Below are 22,479 nucleotides of genomic sequence, written 5' to 3' on the forward strand. Positions count from 1 at the left end.
CACTTTCCAAAAAGAGGCCCAAAGGAATACATATACTATAGCAATGGACACAGTTTAATTATTTTTGATTAATTTATAATGTATATACAAACTAGTCATACAACACACAAAAGTAGTCATAAAGATGGCACTGATCATTAGTTCATCTCTAACAGTTCAGGAATGAACAGGATCAGGAATGAAAAAAACACAATAATAAAACACAAAAACACTTCATATTTAATGTTAGACATATTGATTTGCAAAATACTTTTAAGAAATTATTATACTTTAATGAAAACATTTGCGATTGGTTTATAATATATGTTACTGTACTGTTACAACACGTTTGTGTTGTGTGTTGTGTTGTTGTAGCATTTACACTGTTTAGTCCAGCAGATGTCGCCAGCGTAGTTTGGACGATTCAGTTTGAAAAAGCTCATCATGAGAATTCTCTCATCGGGGCGTCACTAGCCTTTCATCAATAATGGGACACATGACCTATAAACATTTGTGGAGAATGAACACATTCAAGATCTGATGATGTAATAATGCACTTAAAGTCTATTTTTTTCATGGATGGCATTTCCAAGTTCATTTTCTTGAATAATGGGCATCAAATTTCCAGCCTTTGCAGTGGACTATGCCTTTAGTCAGATCACCAGCAGCCCGAGATTTTCTCAAAGCAATGGAGAAGCTGAGCATTATGGTCAGACTGTAAAAATCTGTAACCTGCTTAAAAAAGCGATTGGGGGTTCAGTTTCAATTTACCACCTAAATTGTGTAAGTATATTTCTATAAGATTTCTATAAAAACGGTTCTGAGGAGTCTATACAGATATTCATATTAGGAGTGTCCATGGTTAACCGGTTAACCGATTAACCGTTAAAAATTGTGTAACCGAGTGAAACATTTTGCTCGGTTAAGTGACGTCAATGGCGTGCATTGAATTTAGTTGTAATACATTTTTGCACCACCAGAGACCTCCAGAGCGCTCCCAGACATTTGTAATGTCCACAAGAAGAAGTCATTTTTCTAATATGAAGCGGGCTAATACGAGTGACGGGGCAAAATGCAAGTATTGCAATACAGTGCTTAGATATACTTCAAGTACAACCTCGTTGTTGTAATCTCAACAGCCAACACCCGGGCATCATTAGGCCGGTCAGGACACACTGGATGCGTGAAAGCATCTCAGCTGCGTGGCGTGTCTGTTTTTAATTCGGCTCCCATGTTAACAGGTTATAGCTTGCCGACTGCCTGCGTGAGACGCGCGGCTCAGGCGCGGCTCGACGCGTGCATGCTAGAAATAGAACCGACGCCTTGTTGGAAGCGTTTCCAGGCAAAGTATAATAGGAAAATATGTTTATATGTCATTTTGTACAAAAATACATATTAATTCATGACATTTTGATATTTGAAAGTCTATAGGTTGACATAAATTCAGCTATAAATGTAATTTAAATAAATAAATAAATAATTATCGCTTTTCAAATATTGTACGTGTCAAAAATAGTCATAGCCTTAGCGAGGCGGCCGCGGAGTCTGCTTGTTACCTTTTGCCTTATACATTTTAGGCTTATTCTCAAATTCAGATTGTGTTAATGGGCGGCATTATTAGGCAGTTTTAATAGGACAATTTGACCGGAGAGATAAAATTTTGTCGGACATTCCTTTTTTTTTTTCGGCCAATGTCCGGAAATTACTATGGTTATGGTTACTATGGCACACTATGGTTAACCGAGTATTAACCGCTAAGGGCCTCGGTTAACGGTTAATGAAAAACTTGAGAACGTGCAGCCCTAATTCATATGCTAGGTTTAAAAAGTTAAGACAAAGCACACTCGTGTAAGCCTTAAATCGAACTGCAGTAATAATAATAATAATTAATAATAATAATAATAATAATAATAGGTACAAAAAAAACATGTTTTACTCATTGAAATATGCTGAAGTCATAAGTAATACCCCCCCCCCCCCCCCTTATTTTATATTCCCACAAATGAGACATTTTTAAAGATACTGAACTAGAAAACTGTAACAATCATTTCCTGAATTATTTTAAATTTAGAATTTCAACTAGATTAAAAATCTTTTTTTTTTTTATCTTTGCTAGATTTTTTATCAGAATCATTCTTTTCTGCATTGTATTTCTGACACTATAACATGTTTCTTCTTGTCCACAGTGGTTATTCACATCTTCCTGTAATGTTTACCTATTTTATAAAGTGTACGGTTTAGTCTCATGTGTCCAAATCTTTACCTTAATATTATTATCTCATCTCTTCTGCTTTTTTTCCTGCACATCTCATCTCTCCCACTTTCCTTTATACCATTGACCTTTTCTCTCTTCCTCCCATTGTTTGTGCCACCTTTCCTTCAATCTTTTCATAATTATGCTCTTAATAATGATGCTTACTTAAGTATTCAAGAAGTACACAAGTACAAGACTGAACAAAGTGTTGCAAGTAGTGAAATTATTTCCTTATGAAAATACCTCCTCATGAAGCCAAACACTCAGGAACTTTTTTTTTTGTAGGTTTCATACTTACAAAATAGATCACAGAAGACTTCTCCGTGGTCTGTTCTGCTCAAGTTTAGAAATCATAGTCTTTTGGCAGACGAGCTTCTTAGTTATATTTCAGTATAAGTTACAAACAAAATACTAATATAAAAAAAACCATAAATAAAAACAAAGAGATATAATTTGCAATTTTCTTTCTATTTTTTTTTTTTTTTTTTTTTTTACAAAAGATTATATATTGTTGCAAATGAATTTCTACACATTTTTTTTTTTTCAATTATCAACTAATCATATCTCATGGAATCTGTTGCCTAACCTGTCATAACATGAATTTCCTGTATTTCATGACACAAGTTTTGGAAACTATATCTAATAATAATCTAGTTCCTTTTTCTCTAGAGTTTGAACACATTTTTTTATGCATTTTTTCTGTCAAATATATAAATGGCAAATGAGGCTACATAAACCCGTGCACACACATACATCCCTGATATAGATTTATACATATTTTGAACTTTGCACTTTTGTTTTTTCTGAAAGTTTTAAATTTGATTATGTAAATACTGTGCATTTGTAATAAAGTCTGTCAGTTTTCTTAACTGAAGGGGCTTTGTTGCAAAGACGCACTTGCAGTCTAACTTCACATTCATTCTATTTCATGGGAATTAAAGAAAACGTTTAGCAGCTTACAAGGCAATGGATAAATATTATCAAGTCCTTAAGGAAACAACAATGACACGTAGCAGACAATCATGAGGACTAATAGATAACAGTAAATATGGACAATAAATACAGACAAATGTTCAGACAAGGTTCACTGATTTAGATAACACTTTATTTCAATAGTACACTTCAGACATTCTACTAACAGTAAGTAATTTGCAATTACATGTCAACTAGCAGTTGGAAGAGTATTAGTAGACTGTCTTCTTACTCTTCTACCCTTTCTTTGTCAACTTATTGTCAACTTACAGTTTTTTACAATCACTTTGCTACTATATTCAGAACCTTGATGTCATTTTTTTCAAATTCTAGACACAAAACTCAAAACGGTTATCACTTGTAACACAGGCTGTCTAATGTTCAAAACATTGCCTTGCACATTCACATCTATAAAGAAATCTTGCACTTGCACAATCATTGTTTCAAAACACAATTTACTGTGAAATACCATTGAAACATAACTATAGATCACCCACACACAAGCAACCGATAGTTACACTGTGTCATTGTTCGTACAATCATTAAATATTGTAGAACAAAATAGGTGATACAGGTTTCATTATGGTACTACATGTACAGTAAATACATCTCTGTAAAAGTACTGCAGTAGTAGAGAGAATACAGGAGGTGATTACTGTACTTCTACATTGTCATCAACACTGTGTTGTGGATTTGGCCACAGGTTCTCATCTACATCACAATGGATGTTTTCATTAACCAAACATCTTGGAAAAAACCTTCGTGCATGGTGAATCCAGGCCTGACACTGGTCTGCTGTTATGTATTTGCAGGCTGTTGCTGCCGCTGTCTTGGTCCGTGGCCTTGTCCTCTACCACGTTCCCCCACACCTCTCAAACGAGGCCCACCTCTCAGAAGTGGTGCCTGTCCTCTACCATTCCTTTGACCAACACGTCTTCCTCGTCTTCCTCCCATCACTGCTTGACCTCCGTTGTGACCTGGATCACCTGCTGGCTCCATGTTACGTATCACTATGCTCTTGCAATTGGATCCCAATCAACTCTTCATTATATACTCATTCCACAATGTGCACTCAGTCCTCAGTAATGAGTTGGCAGAATCGGACAAGCAATTACAAGGGCCTGCATCTATACAGTGCAGTACTGTCAATACTGTAAATAGTCTGAAAAGGTGGTACAGTATTTGGGGCCATAGACACAGTGTCTGATGACGCATTATGATCAAATATTAGGCTACATCCATGGATATTGTAGTCTAATTGGTTCATGCTCCGGGCTAATTGGTGACAATGAATCTCGTTATCTTGAAACGTTCATGATTTACAGTAAACATGGAAGATTTGTTGTCTGTTTCCATACAACTATGCATTAAGAGTAATGCAACAGTTACTTATCATTTTGAGCAGTTGTATCAACTGATAGTTAGATCATTGTAAGGAAATGAATAGACACTCATTTGAAATGTAATGTGTGAATTGCCTTTTGAAATAGCAGCACTTTGATGTTAAGTTGTGTCATATTGAACAGGTGATTTTTGTTGAATGAACAAATGAAAGTTTTATGTGGATTGTATCCAAGCAATTGAGAAAAGGGTTAGAGTTTTGAAAAATGTGCATTTTGATCATTAGTTGTGAGTTTTGTGTCTAGAGTTGTGAAAAATTACATCAAGGTTCTGAAAATAGTAACAAAGTGATTGTAAAAAAACTGTATACTAACCCTAACAGTCTACTCTGAGAGTTAGTAGACTTGTAGCTGCAAATATTGTTAAAGTTACTTATAGTTCGTAGAATGTCTAAAGTGAACTATCGAAATAAAGTGTAACCCTGTTTTAAACTGAATTGACAATTAAGTAGGTAATATATTATTTATTTGTAAGTACTGAGTGAATTAAATATAGAGTTTATTTTACTATTATTAATTGAATGTGATATATAGACTATACTTTTAGTGAATTATAAAATAATCACTTTTTAGAGTGAGGCACAGTGATTTTAAAGTTATTGTTTATATTCAGCTTCTTCATCGATGGAAGGGGCTTAAAGTAGTTTTGGGAAGGATGAGAGGAGTCCTTCCGAATGGAGGTTCTTCACACACCTTGTGATATGAAAGTCTTCAGTGGCAGAAAGTTTGTCTCCAGTGAGACATTGTGCTGTCTTCACACTGCAGGGTGTTCCTGTTAGATACTGAACAGGTTTCATAGCAGATGGTGAGACACTGTCAATAACACATCTGCAGAAACATCTTCATCTGCTATCAGTATTATTGCTCATGAGCCTCACAATGTTGTCATCTGCAAACATTACAATGTTATCACTTTGGTGTTTTGCATTGCACTCGTGAATGAGAAGAATGCAAACAACAGTGTTTGTTCAACTAGATTTATGCTACAGAAGAACTAGATTGAAATTTTACGAAAAACAAAGAAACACATGAAATACTGAAAAGACTGAACTTATTACAAACCAAGAGCTTTTCTCAGAAATATATATGTAAAAAAAAAAATTATCTCAGCCAAAGCAGGGGGCTGGACTGCACTGACAAAACTCTTTCAGTTACTTCAAGCTTTTTCAGCATTAGACTCAGAGAGAGAGAGACAGAGAGAGAGAGAGAGAGAGTCACAATATTTACCATTTTTTCCCCATCATTTGAAGAGTCGCAAGAACTTTATTATATTGCTCAAGATCAAATCATAAGCCATTTTCTGTCATTATTTTTCTATTTGCAAGTCTTTGACTATGAGGCACATGTATCTGAATCTGGGTGAGTCACATTTCAGTTCATTTTTAGGATTTAACCTGTTAACTGTCACCTCGTCCCGTATACGTGAGCCTCACAATGTTGTCATCTGCAAACATTACAATGTTATCACTTTGGTGTTTTGCATTGCACTCGTGAATGAGAAGAATGCAAACAACAGTGTTTGTTCAACTAGATTAATGCTACAGAAGAACTAGATTGAAATTTTACGAAAAACAAAGAAACTTATGAAAGACTGAACTTATTACAAACCAAGAGCTTTTCTCAGAAATATATATGTAAAAAAAAAAAAAAAAAAAAAAATCTCTCAGCCAAAGCAGGGGGCTGGACTGCACTGACAAAACTCTTTCAGTTACTTCAAGCTTTTTCAGCATTAGAGACAGAGAGAGAGAGGGAGAGAGAGAGAGAGAGAGAGTCACAATATTTACCATTTTTCGTCATCGTTTGAAGAGTCGCAATAACTTTTATATTGCTCAAGATCAAATCATAAGCCATTTTTGTTCTTTATTTTTCTATTTGCAAGTCTTTGACTATGAGGCACATGTATCTGAGTCTGGGTGAGTCACATTTCAGTTCATTTTTAGGATTGAATAGAAACAGATGTTTGTAGGGTGAAACTCAAACTGTTCAAAAAAGAGAAACCGTAAATATGAATGAGAAGAAACTATCACAGATAATAATATCTGAGAGAAAATAAGTGAAAGTCGCAGGTTTGGATGAGGGTGAGTAAATGATTACAGAATGGTCTTTTTTGGGTAATGTGTAACTAACTTTATTATATTTGATCAATCAGATATTACTGGCAGGGACTCACACAAGTTAAGACCCTGGAGAAATAAACAGTCCATGCAGTATGTAATAAATGCATAGTTATTAAATAACACATTTTTGTTCCCTCTCATTACAGGTGAATTATGTAAATGTCTTGAAGAATTAGTGTATTGAATTGGCTGAATTGAATTATACCTTTCTTTTATAATTCTTTCCATTTTGTCTCCTCAAACTGTTATTCCGAATAAAAAAAGGAATTTTAGCCATTATTTGGAATAAATCAAATTAATTTTGGCTGCATGTTTTAAGATTAAGATAAATATTTACATTTTCATTTACATTTACATTTACATTTAGTAATCTGGCAGACAATTTTATCCAAAGCAACTTATAAATGAGGACAATGAAAGCAATTAAAAAGATCAATGATATACAAGTGCTATAACAAGTCTCAGTTTAACGCAGTACATTTTTTATATAAATTATATAATAAAAAAAAATAAAATTGATAGAATAGAAAAAGAATAGAGTTAGCTAGTGTCAGAGGGCTTTTTAATAATAATATCTTGTAATAACCACATTTGCGTTAAGAACATAATACTATTTTCAGAAGATGCTAGAATAATCTGTACTGTTAAAATAGAAACACATCCACTGACCATCCATATGGCTGTAAGTTTTAGTGTTTCTGTATCAAGTTAGTTTGAGGCTGGATCCTCTTATTCAGCTTTTGGAAGTGAAGAGAACATTGTTTTCAGTAAACTCTCTGTAAAGTGATTCACTTCATCTTTGACTCCTTGTCTTCTTTCATCATATTGGTCTCTGTTTGGGGTCAAGCTGTGCTCCCAACAACAGCACCATCATTTCAAACACAATTTAAATACAGTGACGTCCTGTAGTCTGAGACCACTAGTGAAAATGCTGCTATTTTGCTTTTCTTTTTTGTATTACATTACTACTTGAACTCTGAAAAGTCAGACTGACTATGTATTTCTGAATGTCTTTGGTTTGACTTTTGACAATTCCTAAATCTATCTGTGAATCTAACCTGCATTGCAGATTTGCATAAAGAAAATCTCATATTTTCGATGAAGTCTGGACTTTTGGATCTGTGCAACAAACTACACCAAAGACACTAAACCTGCAGTAACAGACTCTTTATTTTCTGCTCATAGTTCTTCTGTTAGCACTGACAGAGAACATCCTTATGATAACACCCTGCAAACCTGGAGAGAGAAGAATCAGAAAAGGAAAGTGTGTAGGTATGAGTAAACAAGCTAACATATACAGTATGATACTCTGATGTCAGAGCTTAACAGGATTTGACTTGGGTTGGGCATGCCAACATTTATTCACACACACACACACACACACACACAAATAATAATCAAGTTTTGTTGATATTGTTGTATATTACTGAATAGCTGGAAATTCTATTGCAGATATAGGACACATTCATGAAACAGCTCTTATTGATGAAACGTAAATTAAAATCAGGAAAAGGTGCTATGGTTATTCAGACTTTCTCTGTTATTGTTATAGATGAGGATGAGTGTGTGTCTGATCCATCCATTTGTGGAAAAAATGCAACATGCTCCAACACTGCTGGCAGCTACTACTGTCAATGTCATGAAGGATTCAAACCTGATAATCAGTCACCACATAATTTCACACAAGCAGATGGGATTAAATGTGAAGGTAAAGAGAGCTTGATATGATGAATCTCACATGATCTCTGTGCAGCAGAGAAAACATCTGAATCTGTTCATCTCATCTCAGATATCAATGAATGTGTGGTCGGCAGTGATGATTGTGGTCCTAATACAACATGTGTTAATACTAGAGGAGGTTATTACTGCACATGTGCAACTGGCTACATTTCCAGCAATGGAAAAGATATATTCAATTCAGGACAAGGGGCCCTATTTTAACGATCTGAAACGCAAGTGTCAAAGCGCGAAGCGCAAGTAACTTTGTGGGCGGGTCTCGGCGCTGTTGCTATTTTCCCGGCGGGATAAATGGCTCTTGCGCCCGGCGCAAATCTAAAGTGGGTTGGTCTGAAGTAGCTTCATTATTCATAGGTGTGGTTTGGGCGTAACGTGAAATAAACCAATCAGAGCGTCATCCAACATTCCCTTTAAAAGCAGGTGCGCAAGTTCCATTATGGATTGCTATTATTATGGCGTATTTACCAGGCGCACGCCAGGAGCGGTTCACAGCCGAGGAGACTGATGTTCTTGTAAGAGCAGTGAAAGACAGAGAAGTTGTGTTGTATGGGGATGGGAGAAACCCACCCAAAATTGCGTCGGTTAAACAGGCGTGGGAGGAAATAGCCACAATTGTTTCATCGATTTATTTTCCTGGTTCTTGACGGACAAACATATTTGTCAGATGTCCTCATATACATATATGTCTTGCCACTATAGGGCAAACAGGTCTGATCCTTAATTACTACAATTAGCCTGAATAATTTGTAAGCTAGATTTATGCCTATTTTTTCACATCTTCGTGGCACACCACAATGATTTCTGTCATCTCACGTGTTAATATTTTTTAGTGTAACAATTTATGATTTGCAAAAATAACTGTTGCATCTGTGTAGATTACATGAGCAAAGTGTATGCGCGTTGTGCACGCTATACATTATGGTCAAGCATGCGCCCTTAAAATAGCAGAATGAACAACGCGCAACGCGCCACTGACTTTAGACTAGGTTTTTTCTGGTCAGTGGCGCAATTGTTTAATGAAACAGCAAAATAGCACCAGGGATTGTTTGCGCCGGAACACGCCTCCTTTTTTGCGCTGAACCGCCCAGGGAGCGCAAGTTCATTCACTAGTTTAGCGACGTGCTTCTGTGGAGGGAAAAGCGCGCTTTGCGCGGGTGCAAAATAGGAATGACACATGCGTCTGTGTACAAAGTCAATTGCGCTGGGTGCAAGATAGGGCCCAAGGAGTTCAGTGCATAGTTAAGATTTATTTATTGTTTTCCTTTGATTGCAGTCTAAGGTCAGAGTTTTCAGTTGACATGTTTTTGTTTATTATCTGTCCCTAAATTACAGACAGAGATGAATGCAATGATCCCAGTTTTTGTGGAAAACATGCATCATGTCATAACACTGCTGGAGGTTTCTACTGCATCTGTGAAGCTGGATTCAGACTAAAGTCAGGAGGAAATATCTTCAATGATACAAGTGAACTCTGTGAGAGTAAGTCCTTTAAAACCATTCAAGTTCATATTTTGACTAAGTAATTTTTAGTTTGTTTTTGAGAAATTTACCGTATTATCTTTCGTCAAAATTATGATTTTAAGTAAAGATTATGTTCCATAAAGATATGTTGTAAATTTTCTACTGTAAATATAGCAACACTTAATTTTTGATAAGTAATATGCATTGTTAAGAGTTTCATTTGGACAACTTTAAAGCTGATTTTCTCAGTATTTTGATTTTTTTTTTTTTTTTGCACCCTCAGATTCCAGATTTTCAAATAGTTGTATCTCAGACAAATATTATCATATATCAATTAAAATTATAAAAATATATCAATTGAAATCTTATTTATTCAGCTTTCATATGATTTATAAATCTCAATTTCGCAAAATTTACACTTAAGACTAGTTTTATGGTCCTGTGTCACATATATATTATATTTCATGCTTTCTCATAATTCATAGCACACAACGGTTTCCTTTGTTTGCACAACAAATGACTATCAGTTTGAGCAAAACAGGCAAAGTAAACCACAATAATTTAATAATAAGTATTAATAATTTCATTACACTGTTAAAATGGTGACCTGCAATCATTGCTTGCACTAGATGATCTGAACCGTGCCTGAGCGTTTGTGTTTGACCACCAAAGTCAGTTTGTTTGACTAGTGCGATCACTTCATGCTTGAAGAGGTGGCTCATGGTTCGACTGGGCTTCAGGTTAAGATGAGAAAGGACCAGCTATTGATGAAATCATACTGATGTCATACTGTGACCCCATGTTTAACGAAGTTAAGGGTACAATAAATTAGAAAAATATGTGACCCTGGACTACAAAACAAGTCATAAGGGTCAATTTTAATAAGGATCAAGCTGAATAAATAAGCTTTCCATTCCATGCATATTACTAATCAAAAATTAAGTTTTTATATATTTACTGTAGGAAATTTACAAAATATTTTCATAGAACATGATCTTTACTTAATATTCCAATAATTTTTGGCATAGAGAAAAATAAATCATTTTTACCCATGCAATGTTGGCTATTGCTTCAAATATACCTGTGCTATTTGTCACATATGAGATACAGACTTTATTTATTTATATTTTTTGAGACATCACATCGCTATTCAGTGTCGTTGAAAATACATTTCAGAGAAAGTTTTCAACATTGTTTTTCTTTTCCACAGGCCAAATAGTATTTTAAATTGTTTTAAACAAATCAAATTTATGCAATTTCACCTAAAAGGTAATCATATATTTTACAATGTTTATATAATTTAATGGAAAGAGATAGGCCTATTTTTTTCAGTATAAATAACTGTCTGACTCATTGCGTCAATAACAAAACATTTAAAAAATATAATGCACATATCTTAAAGTTTCCTTTAAATCTTTTAAATACAATGGTGTTCGTCATAATATTGAGAAGAGCATGAAAGAAGTTATTATCAGGCTTCTGTCTGTGTCTGACACTTGTGAACAGAGGTTAAACAGTGAGGTCATCGGATCTGTTCAAACCACACATTTACAAACTGCACATATCCATCCCATACATTCCATACATCAGGTCTCCGAACATTAAATGCAATGAGAGTGCAGGCCAGCTGGGAGAGGAGAGGGAGGGAAATCATGCTCTGTACAGGACTACAGTGCCTAGTGTGAGTCCGCCCCTAAAGAGCTGTTTCTACCTGATTAAATCCTGATTAAATAGGAAAGATTGCTATTTTTGTATTATTTATGTAAGGTTTTTAACCAGTTTTGTAATGTTTGTGCTACTGCTGTTCTAAATTAACAGTATTGGTAATTACCCCAAAAAGCTATTTATAAAGGTATAATATAATTATTGATGTTATCTGTGAAAGAAAGACAGAAAAAATTGTTCAAAAAAAAAAAAAAAAAAAAAAAAAAGACCTTATGGGTAGTTTGTGTATGCACCTTATTATGACCTATATTTACGTTTTAAACTATGGTTTTAAAGTTAAGCGCCCTCGAGCGAGTGAAAAAATAATGACAGTATCGTGTTGTGTCTGTCGTCATGAAATGATGTATAACGCCATTACCAATCAAAATGAGCGTTTATTTAAATGGAATGTGTGGACAGTAATCTGTACATATTTTATGAGGTGGCTTATTCACTCGAATGACCACACCTAACCCCGCCCCTAAACCTAGCCTCACAGAAAACATGCAAAGTTATGATTTATAGAGCAAATACCATAGACTGTATAAAAACATGGACGTAGTGTCCGTAACGTCACCCATAGACTCATGGAGAGCGTTTTTGAAGCTCAAAGTGTGCAAAGCGGCCCTTTGCCATCTTGGCAACGCGTCACCGCAATGACTGTCCTGGACAATCAGCTGGTTGCTGTTATAAAAAAAATCCCCCCCCCCCCTCAAAGTTGTCATGAAGGGCAAGATTAGTTTTATAGGCCAAACACAGTTTTTGCACCAGGCTGTAAATATGTTTTTTCCTGCTGTAAAGTTGGGCATTTTAACATGGGGAGTCTATGGGATTGACTCTCTTTTGCAGCCAGCTTCAAGCGGCCAGTCGATGAATTACAGTTTTAGTCACTTCCTTATTGGCTTCACGAGAGAGAGCGGGAGGTTGGCGCTCGGCAAATACATTTTATGAGCATGTGCGTTTTTTAGGATCAAACCCATAATCACATGATTACATATAGTCGTTTAATGCAATATTTTACCAAATGAACAACACAAAACCCAAATTATGGCGCAAAAAAAAATAATACAAAACATTAATATGAAAACGTTGTGTTGCCGATAGGGGCACAACTGTAGTATGCACTCTGATGGGTCGTATTTCAGGGATTTGGACAAACTATACAACCTATACAAGCATTTTGGAGGTTGGAGGACAGGTTTTTTTTATTTTTTTTTATTCAGATACCCAATTAATCAAAAAGTACATAAACAATGCCAGCAAGCATGTGAACTGTTATCAAAGGCAAAGGAGGCCATTTTTGTTATTATTTGAATAAATACTATGTAGTTGTTTTAGTTTATTTGTCCAAAAATTACAATAACATTTTTAGAATTTTCTTCTTTTTTGAAAGATTCCTAAAATATTTGTGTTTTGACAGGTGGTCTAATAAATTGCTAAGCACTGTATGTTTTCATAGCATTCAGCTGGCACATTTGTTTTAAGGACAATGGGCAGAATGTGGAATAGTGTGGTTTTTTTTTTCAGTAAAATTTAATCAGTTTAATCAATTATTTAGAAAAAATTATTGGCAAACTAATCGATTATAAAAACAATTGTTAGTTGCAGCCCTAGGATACATTAATGTATTTAGGTTGATCCACTGAAATTAGGTAAGATTTATATTTTTTCATAGTAAAATTATTGTCTCTTGTTTAATGTGCTTTTGTGCAAACACTTTCAATCTGTGCTGCTGGTCTGAATATCAGATGTGATATCCTAATCTATACTTTTTCTCACGTGATATTGATATTATGTTTGTTTTATTTTTTCAGAGCTTAAGTGTGACAGATTTTTAAGTGAGAAAGACACATCCCAGGTACTGCATAACTAACTGATAAAGAATATTACAGCAACACATTATGACCTGAACTCTCTTTTTTTCTGTGTTGTCTGTGTAGACATCTCCAGAGCTCTCAAAACTCGTCTCTTTGATGACCGACAGCTGTCTGATAATGAATCAGAGTGAGTCTGTGAACAATAATACACAAGCGCATGGAGAAAAACTTTTGAAGGTGACACTTTGTAAATCAGTTTTATTATTATTTTATTTTTATTTATTTTTTTCAAAAAATAAAACAGACTGTGTTAGACTGTGTATATGTGATGAGTGAGACAAGGCCAAGTGTGGTGAGAGTAGAGTTAGACAGGTGACTCGTTACCAATATTTCAAAGGATGCTAGCAAATCATGCTAACTCATGATAGCAACATGCTAAAACATGGTAGCAATGCTAAACCCTGTTGAAAGAAAAAAGCAAGTGTAAAATACTTAAAAATGCATAATTACAAATGTCTTACATGATTTAGTATATATTGCCGCGTTTCCACCGAAATTACCCGGAACATTTGTACCAGGAACTTTTTTTCCCAGGAACTTTTTTCCCCCCAGACCTGTTGCTTTCTGTGTTTCCACCGCGGTGTAAAGTACCGGGTAGATTAGGCAAATAGACTGGTGACGTAGGTCTGCGCGCGTTTCTCAATACAAAGTACCGCTGATTAAAAAAAAAAAAAAAAAGTACGCTGATTTTGGACGTGCATCCTCGGTAGTTGGTTCAGACTTTGTGCATTCCTCTGGGGAGTGTGATGTCCGCGACGACGCAAGTCCGGTAAATCTATAAACAGCAGCGTACTTGATAACTTCAGTCTGCTCGTCCTGGCTACTGCAATTTTCCTTACTGTATATTTACAATAAAACGAAATATGATATCAAATACCACTGCCTCCTTTCGTTTTCATTTAAGCATAATAACAACTGCAGAAATGTACTTAGTTCAGGGAAATGTGTATACAGCCATTACAATGAAACGAAATATTATATAAATTCGCCTTTTTTATTTTCATTTTAACATACAGATAAATTGAATACAGACCAAAGAAAACCTGTTAGATTTACCCCGCAGCTGAATTATATGTTATGTTTAACCACTAAAGACACATCAGAGCCAGCGGCACATATCAGAAGGTCTATCCCAGGAGAGGCTGCTTCTCGGCGGATACATGAGGACTGAGCTTCCGCTGATCGAGTGGAGCTCACCGTCTACGAGATCGGCGAAACACATTTTTAAATAGGCGCTGTCTTTATAAATAAACAACAGATTTGAGTTTTAAACAACTACATTCTCGCCTGAAATACTTTTAAAATTACATTTCATGACACAATAACTGTAATATTTGAAAATTATCCGAATAAATGGTGGTTGAACTCAACCAATGCTGCGTGAACTCAGATCGCTTTGGCTACTGCAATTTTCCCCTCAGTATATTTACAATAAAACGAAATAGGATATAAAATACCAATGCCTCCTTTCATTTTCATTTAAACATAATAACAGCTGCAGAAATGTACTTAGTTCAGGGATAAGTGTAACGTTATATACAGCCATTACAATGAAATAAATATTATATAGACTTGCCTTTTTATTTTCATTTTAACATATAGATAAATTGAATACAGACCAAAGAAAACCTGTTAGATTTACCCCGCAGCTGAATTATATTTTATGTTTAACCACTAAAGACACATCAGAGCCAGCGGCACAGAAGGTCTATCCCAGGAGAGGCTGCTTCTCGGCGGATACATGAGGACTGAGCTTCCGCTGATCGAGTGGAGCTCACCGTCTACGAGATCGGCGAAACACATTTTTAAATAGGCGCTGTCTTTATAAATAAACAACAGATTTGAGTTTTAAACAACTACATTCTCGCCTGAAATACTTTTAAAATTACATTTCATGACACAATAACAGTAATATTTTGAAAATGTTGATCCGAATAAATGGTGGTTGAACTCAACCAATGCTGCGTGAACTCAACCAATCAGCATGTTTAGCGCCAAAGTCCCGCCCCCGAAAGTTCCGGAACTTTAAAAAAGTACCACCTCGCCAGCAGGGACTTTCTGGGGTGCATTTTTTTACCCGGAACTTTTATTTAGTTCCTGGTTCCTGCGGTGGAAACACACCAAGTACCGGACCAAGTCCCTAGTTCCTGGGTAAAGTTCCTGCGGTGGAAACGCGGCTTATGTTTAAGTCCTACTTAAAGGTGCAGTGTGTACATTTTAGAGGCATCTAGTGGTGAGGTTGTGAATTACAACCAATGGCTCAGTCCCCAGCTCACCCCTCCCTTTAGAGAAGCTAGCTGAACAGGTACACATGGACAGATGTCGTCGGTAAAGACAGCACAGGGCAATGAGATTTCTTTACAAAGGTAAATCAAAGAATTATATTTACTTAATTATTCAATACATCGATGGTATTGCAAATGTTAATGCAATTGTACATCATTGTGTCAGTGTTTTATTCACATGAAACAACAAAGTTACGAAGCGCGCTCTGTAGAGACGTTTTTCCGTTTAGGGCTACTGTCGAAACATAGTGGTGACTTCCACTGGGCCTTTTAAACAATGGAGTCAATGTGAATGAGAGGATGAGACTGTCACTGCTTTATGGAGTAGATAGAAATAGCTCAATCTTAAGTAATAGAAACATAATGTTTCATTAAGTAAGTTCTTTATACACCTCTGAAAACTATATATATATATATATATATACTATAACTATAATATATTGCATTTCTGTAAACAGATTGCTGTAAATATGACACATTGCACCTTTAAGTATTAAGTTTTAATTGCACATAACATCAACTAGGGGTCAATTCACACTTAAGTAAATTATTTCTATAACAAGTACTCTTTTAAAAGTAGCCTACAGTTTGCTTGAGTGTAGTTCTTTTTCACAAAGGTAAGTTAAATCATGTGGTCAAGTGTCTTGCAGACATACACAGAGCTCAAATGAGTGTTTTAAACGTCCTCTTGATCCACAAATCTCTCTCATTTCACCCACCACAATACAGGGATTTCTGAGTGATCTAGATGATCTGAATCACGGTGGATTCAGTGGTGATAATTATATGATCTCAGCATTGTTTAGGATTGTGGTAAACATACTAAAACTGATCGGACATCTGCTGTCAGCAAGCCGAACCAGGAAAATAAGTGCTAAAGCTGGTAAGAAATACGTCACTAAACATTACACCACAAGTACCATCTTCAGCATCATCTGCTTCAATGAATTTATTCTTACATTTGTAATGTGGTTTCTGCCCTCCAGAAGTGGAGCTGTTAGTAAAGAGGGGCAATTCTCCACCTGAGGGTGATTTCAGGATGAATATCAGTGGAGCACAGTTAACCTCCCACTGGGACACAGCAACAGGAAATACATACCACGGTAAACATTTCTTATAAATACATTCAAGTTCAATTAAAGTTGAGCTTTATTGTCATTCAGCTACATGTGTGGACATACAGTGGAATTAAATGTTGTGTCTCACAGGACCATGGTCCTACATAAATACAGACATACAACAATGAAGTAAAACAGTATAAACCTATACACAATAACAACTATTTATTATTATTATTTTAATTGTACAGTATAAAAAGATTTTTACTGTCTTTGTGCATCAACCAGGCTTCACGACTGCAGCTCTCCTCAGCTACAAAGGTCTGGATGAATCACTCAACTGCTGTTTTAACCATTTAGAGACACAGAAAAAGCAAACTTATAAGATTAATTCAAAAGTAGTAACTGCCACTTTTATTAACGCTGAGACAACCAACCTAAATAAATCAATAAAGCTCACGTTTTCTCACTTGAAGGTATGGAACAATTTGTTCTCAGTGCACCACATATAATGTGTTTCATCATTATGATACACTATCAATTAACAATTCTGCATTACATTTCCTTCCAGAAAAAGAATGAGAAGCATATGTGTGTGTTTTGGGATCCTGAGCTGGACGGGGGCGCGTGGTCAACACTTGGCTGCTCTACAGTGAGCTCCAGAGCCGATCAGACCGTCTGCTCCTGTAATAAACTCGGCAGTTTTGCTGTGCTGACGGTTCTCTGTGACACTGGGGTCTGTAGGCCTACTCTTAACTTTTGTCAGCTTGACAGCAAACCTTGAGCTAAATGAACATCTCTTTTCCACCCTCAAATACTGAGGTGCCCTTAAACAAAGACATCTAACCCCCAGTTTTAAATGGCTACTGAACCACTGCTGTGTGTGAATGGGATAAATGCAGAAGACAAACTCAGAGTATTGGAGGATATAAGGATCTTCAAATTCAAACTGTGTGTGTTTGTGCATTTCAAGGCTTTTATTGTCACAGTTGTTGTGAAGTAATTTTCCATTGCTATTAATAACATTTGTCGGATTTGTGTTTGTCATGTGAAGCCTGAGCATTGAAACATATGCAACTAAAATTATTCAATAAACTTTTAATCAACATTACTTTGTCTCCTGCTTCTGCTCTTCACTGGATTTAGTCGACTTCTGCACTGATAGAAGACCTGTTGATCCTGTTTTATGTACCAAACAAGACTTGCTGACTAGTCCTTCTGTTATCAGAAAAAACAGGTATTTGGTGTCTGGGGCTGGATCTATTTCTGGTATGGAGGCATGATCTAACATTACATAAAGAGTAGCAGCAGTGGTGTTTGACAGATTCATATCATAGAAAAACTGAAAATGTGCTTTCTGCCAGGACATCATCTGTTATGTTTGCAGAGACTTCCTTTAACCATAAAACACCATTTTTACACAGAATGTTCTTAGAGTTCAGTGATATGAAGGTCATCAATAGCAGTATGTTGTGCAGCAGTGATACATTGAGCTCCTCTGTCAGATGCTGAATGATCAGGGGCGGGTCTACATGGTGGCCGGTGCCCCCCCCCTGAAATTAAATTTGCCACCCCAGGTACTTGTAGTACTTACGCAAACGTTGATCACACTACAAACAATACAAAACTAAAATACTATAAAGATACAGAAAATATTAATTAATTATTTACCTGGGTCTTCAGTCTGTGATTAACTCACCTCTTGTCTGACAAGTCTTCGGGTCGAGTCGTTCTTATGTGTGTGTGGGTCTTATGTGACTCATGTGTGTGCATCTATGAATCCTGTGTGTGCATATGTGAATGTAGTGTGTGCATTTATCTTTATTGAGACTCTTCTGGCTCCGTATTCTTAATCACGTGGCAGATCCATGCGCTATTTCTGACATTTCTGTCACTGTGTTTTTGTTACTGTTTCTTCAGGATCTGTGGTGTATTATTATTTTATAAAAAATAAAAAAAAACCTTGTTATAAATAAAATATTGATTAATTTGTCTTTTTGACTGTCTTTCAGTAAACAAACACTAGGCTATATAATAATCTAAGTATTTATAGCCTATTTAAAAAATTTTATTCAATTTTGAGTTCGCAGGTATAATAATTGCTCTTCCTAGGCAGACTTGACAAATTGGTCTAATATATGTATAAGATGCTTGCTCAAAAAGGACATAATGACATAAAATAAAAGCAAATAACATTTTGAATTCTAAACAAGTAACACTACAGTTCTATAGTCTAATCTGAAGGGTGAACTCAAAAGACATAAATCATAAAACAAGGTAATTTTTGAAGATTAGAATTCACTGTAAAAAAAAAAAAAAAAATGATGTCGCCGTAATAGAGACGACTCGTTCTTATAGTCACATTAAAGATTTGTTCAAGAATAACACATGACAAGACACCAAACAAAGAGCTGGTAGGTAACCTTTATGTATGGTTAATAAGTTTGTATGGTTTTCTCAGATCAATATTTTTACCCCGTCAGGGTCTGCTCACGTTGGTCGTGGTTGATTTCAATAGAATGTTCGGTCAACGTTTAATAAAACACAATAAAAGTAAAATACGCTGGGCGCTATCAAACAATAAACAGTCTTGGTGATTAGCATATTTTGTATCAGTTTATTTCGTGACAGTGACCATAGCAAGATTGCACCAAATGACAATATGCACAGAATGTTCCATAATAATAATTGTCTGGTGACGCGTTACTTAATGCATGAGAGTAAAAGGCCCAATCCCAATTCTATTTTATAGCCCTTCCCCTTCCCCTACCCCTACGCCTTCCCTTTATCCCTTGAAACAGACTGTCAAGGGGTAGGGGAGAAAATATTCCCACTACCATCTCGTCACACGCCATCATTCGTCATCTAGCTCTTACAATACACACATATGCTGTTGTGCATTAGAGCCTTTAATTATCGTTCTGTATTAATGCGCTGCTTACTGACACACACACACACATATCGAAAATCGCGCAGCTCACACATCCAGGAGAAAATAAACTTGTCAACGCTGCCCTACGACTTTTATTAAATTAGTTTAAATACGTAATCGCTAATTTACATTTTCCAGCGACGAGAGGATACATACAATCGCTGTTTTTAAGTAAACTCACTCTAAAAAGATAAACGAACAGACGCCAATACACGCATCCTCCATCTTTTTTGCAAACATTTCTTTGAGTAGCATGACCATTAATATGAACTCACAATTGAATGTAACATAAAACAAATGATTACTTTTCGTTAAAATCTTTATTTATGCCAAAAAAGCTCAAGTCAAGTCAAGTCTGCTTTATTGTAAATTCTTCAGTACATAAAGTACACGCAGAATCAAAATTGCGTTACCCTCAGACCCTTGGTGCATACAGATAACACTAACTGTACAGCCTAAAAATCTAGATCAAATATAAAATATAAGATAAAACTATACAATAAGGGCATGTTAAAAAAACATATAATAAAAATAAAGATAAAGTCAAGGCACATGGCAGATAGAGTGCAAACCAGTGAAGTGAACAAACAGTGCAGATGAAAAGATTTTTAGTGTAAAAAAAGATTATTAAGTCTGATTAAAGTGACAAAGGGCTTAAGAGCAGTTATTTTATTTAAACTGACTGTTGAGGTGGTAGAATGACGTCAGTTCCAGAGACTTCCAGAGAGGAAGTAGAGACACTGTTGTGATTTCTTGGCCAGTGCTGCTGTGTTTTCAGTCCTGGAGAGGTCCTCTGTGATGTGCACACCCAGGAACTTGGTGCTGCTCATTCTCTCTACATTCGCACCGTTGATGTTGAGAGGAGCATGCTGAGTGTGCGCTCTCCTGAAGTCAACAACAATCTCCTTCATCTTCTCCACGTTCAGAGAGAGACTGTTGTCACTGCAACATCCGGCCAGGCGGCTCACCTCGCTCCTGTAGTTTGTCTCATCTTTGTTGCTAATGAGACCCACCACAGTCGTGTCATCCGCAAACTTAATGAAGAGGTTGGAGTTGTGTGACGGTGTGCAGTCGTGGGTCAGCAGAGAGAAGAGGAGGGGGCTCAGCACACGTTATAGTTTTCAGTGTGATGGTGCTGGATGTGTTGCTGCCAACCCGTACTGCATGAGATCTTCCAGTCAGAAAGTCCAACAGCCAGCTGCACAGCGAAGTGTTGAGCCCCGGCTGGATTAGTTTGTAAATGAGCTGTTGAGGGTTGATTGTGTTGAATGCTAAACTGAAGTCTATGAACAGCATTCTGACGTATGAGTCCTTTTTGTCCAGATGTATGAGTGCTGAGTGGATGGCAGTGGTGATGGCATCATTGGTTGAGCAGCTGGACCGGTATGCAAACCTCTTTCAGCAGAGAGATGTTGCTGTCACATTATGGCTTGTAGTCCATAATGGCCTGTATCCCCTGCCACAGGCTTCAAGTGTCTCTGCTGTCGCTGAATTGATGGGCTATCCTCCTGGAGTACTGTCTCTTAGCCTCATGATGTTGCAGGACAGGTTGGCTCTGAAGGCTGTAGACCTCCCCTGTCATTCACGGCTTCTGGTTGGCCCGGACAGTGATGGTTTTTGTGACTGTTACATCATAAATACATTTGTTGATGTAGGCAGTGACAGTCTCGGAGTACTCTTTGAGGTCAGTGGTATTATTGTATATCTCTTACAGTCATCTGAGTTGAACGTGGTAGTCGGATGGAGTCCAGTTTATTGTCCAAAAAGTGTATGTTAGCCAGTATGATGGTGGGGATAAATGGCTTATGTGGGTTAGCTGTTAACTAGCCCGGATACTTCTGCACTGACCCCTCTTCTGCTTCCTCTCACGCCGCTTGTGGCGCCTCCACTGTGGGCGAGATGCAGTAGTGGGGGTCGGTGATGGTGAAAGAACTAGACTGCTGTTCTGAGTTTTGGTGATTCATTACATTGGAGGAGTAAGAATTCATATATTAAAAATATGTTCAGTCCAACAGAGAATATAAGAAGCAAATACTTGGGATGAAAGAAAAATATGTTTATCTTGATAGGATTGTGTCATACACTCATAAACACTCTTAAAAGATTAGCTATAGCAATGGATAGTTTAATTATTTTTGATTAATTCTACTGTATATACAAACTCTATATTCGAAGTAAACATTGATTATGCACTATTTAATACGGAGCATAGTCATAAAGATGGCACTGATCATTAGTTCATCTCTAACAGTTTAGAAATTAACCAGGATCAGGAATGTAAGAAACACAATAATAAAACACAAATACACTTCATATTTAATGTTAGACCTATTGATTTGCTGATTAGTTTTAAGAGATTATTATACTTTAATGAAAACATTTGCGATTGGTTTATAATATATGTTACTGTACTGTTACAACACGTTTGTGTTGTATGTTGTGTTGTTGTAGTATTTACACTGTTTAGTCCAGCAGATGTCGCCAGCGTAGTTTGGACGATTCAGTTTGAAAAAGCTCATCATGAGAATTCTCTCATCGGGGCGTCACTAGCCTTTCATCAATAATGGGACACATGACCTATAAACATTTGTGGAGAATGAACACATTCAAGATCTGATGATGTAATAATGCACTTAAAGGAATTTTTTTCATGGATGGCATTTCCAAGTTCATTTTCTTGAATAATGGGCATCAAATTTCCAG

At 36.2% G+C, this 22,479-nt stretch overlaps 2 protein-coding genes across 6 annotated transcripts in view; both read left to right on the plus strand.

Annotated features, from left to right (window-relative positions):
- The first annotated feature begins 5,799 nt into the window (after nt 1-5,799).
- The window catches only part of LOC127951996 (adhesion G protein-coupled receptor E5), a 73,871-nt gene continuing 57,191 nt past the window's right edge, over nt 5,800-22,479 (plus strand). For 3 of the 4 annotated variants that reach the window (XM_052550200.1, XM_052550193.1, XM_052550188.1), the window contains exon 1: nt 5,802-5,964. In XM_052550200.1, coding sequence (XP_052406160.1) covers nt 5,940-5,964 — 25 coding nt within the window. In that variant the 5' untranslated portion in view covers nt 5,802-5,939. Of the gene's footprint in view, nt 5,965-22,479 lie in introns of all 4 variants that reach the window. The other variant, XM_052550182.1, reaches the window with a different exon arrangement.
- LOC127951997 (adhesion G protein-coupled receptor E3) lies at nt 9,804-17,955 on the plus strand. 2 transcript variants are annotated; one of them, XR_008152792.1, is made up of 7 exons: nt 9,804-9,938; nt 13,439-13,482; nt 13,565-13,628; nt 16,516-16,669; nt 16,773-16,889; nt 17,133-17,320; nt 17,416-17,955. XR_008152792.1 is itself a non-coding variant. In XM_052550208.1 (5 exons), the coding sequence occupies exons 2-5, from the start codon at nt 16,573-16,575 to the stop codon at nt 17,626-17,628; spliced, it is 615 nt and encodes a 204-aa protein (XP_052406168.1). In that variant the 5' UTR covers nt 15,747-15,867; nt 16,516-16,572; the 3' UTR covers nt 17,629-17,955. The 2 variants fall into 2 exon arrangements, 1 of the variants encoding a protein (XP_052406168.1); XM_052550208.1 differs by lacking the exons at nt 9,804-9,938; nt 13,439-13,482; nt 13,565-13,628 and adding an exon at nt 15,747-15,867.

This window comes from Carassius gibelio, chromosome B3 (genome assembly GCF_023724105.1).
Source record: "Carassius gibelio isolate Cgi1373 ecotype wild population from Czech Republic chromosome B3, carGib1.2-hapl.c, whole genome shotgun sequence".
Taxonomy (NCBI): domain Eukaryota; kingdom Metazoa; phylum Chordata; class Actinopteri; order Cypriniformes; family Cyprinidae; genus Carassius; species Carassius gibelio.

What these genes read in the sequence shown, in the direction of transcription:
- LOC127951997 (XM_052550208.1), top strand. Translation starts at nt 16,573, where the DNA reads ATGATCTCAGCATTGTTTAGGATTGTGGTAAACATACTAAAACTGATC. An exon ending in GAAAATAAGTGCTAAAGCTG is followed by an intron (nt 16,670 to 16,772) that starts GTAAGAAATACG and finishes TCTGCCCTCCAG; the next exon opens with AAGTGGAGCTGTTAGTAAAG. An exon ending in TCACGTTTTCTCACTTGAAG is followed by an intron (nt 17,321 to 17,415) that starts GTATGGAACAAT and finishes ATTTCCTTCCAG; the next exon opens with AAAAAGAATGAGAAGCATAT.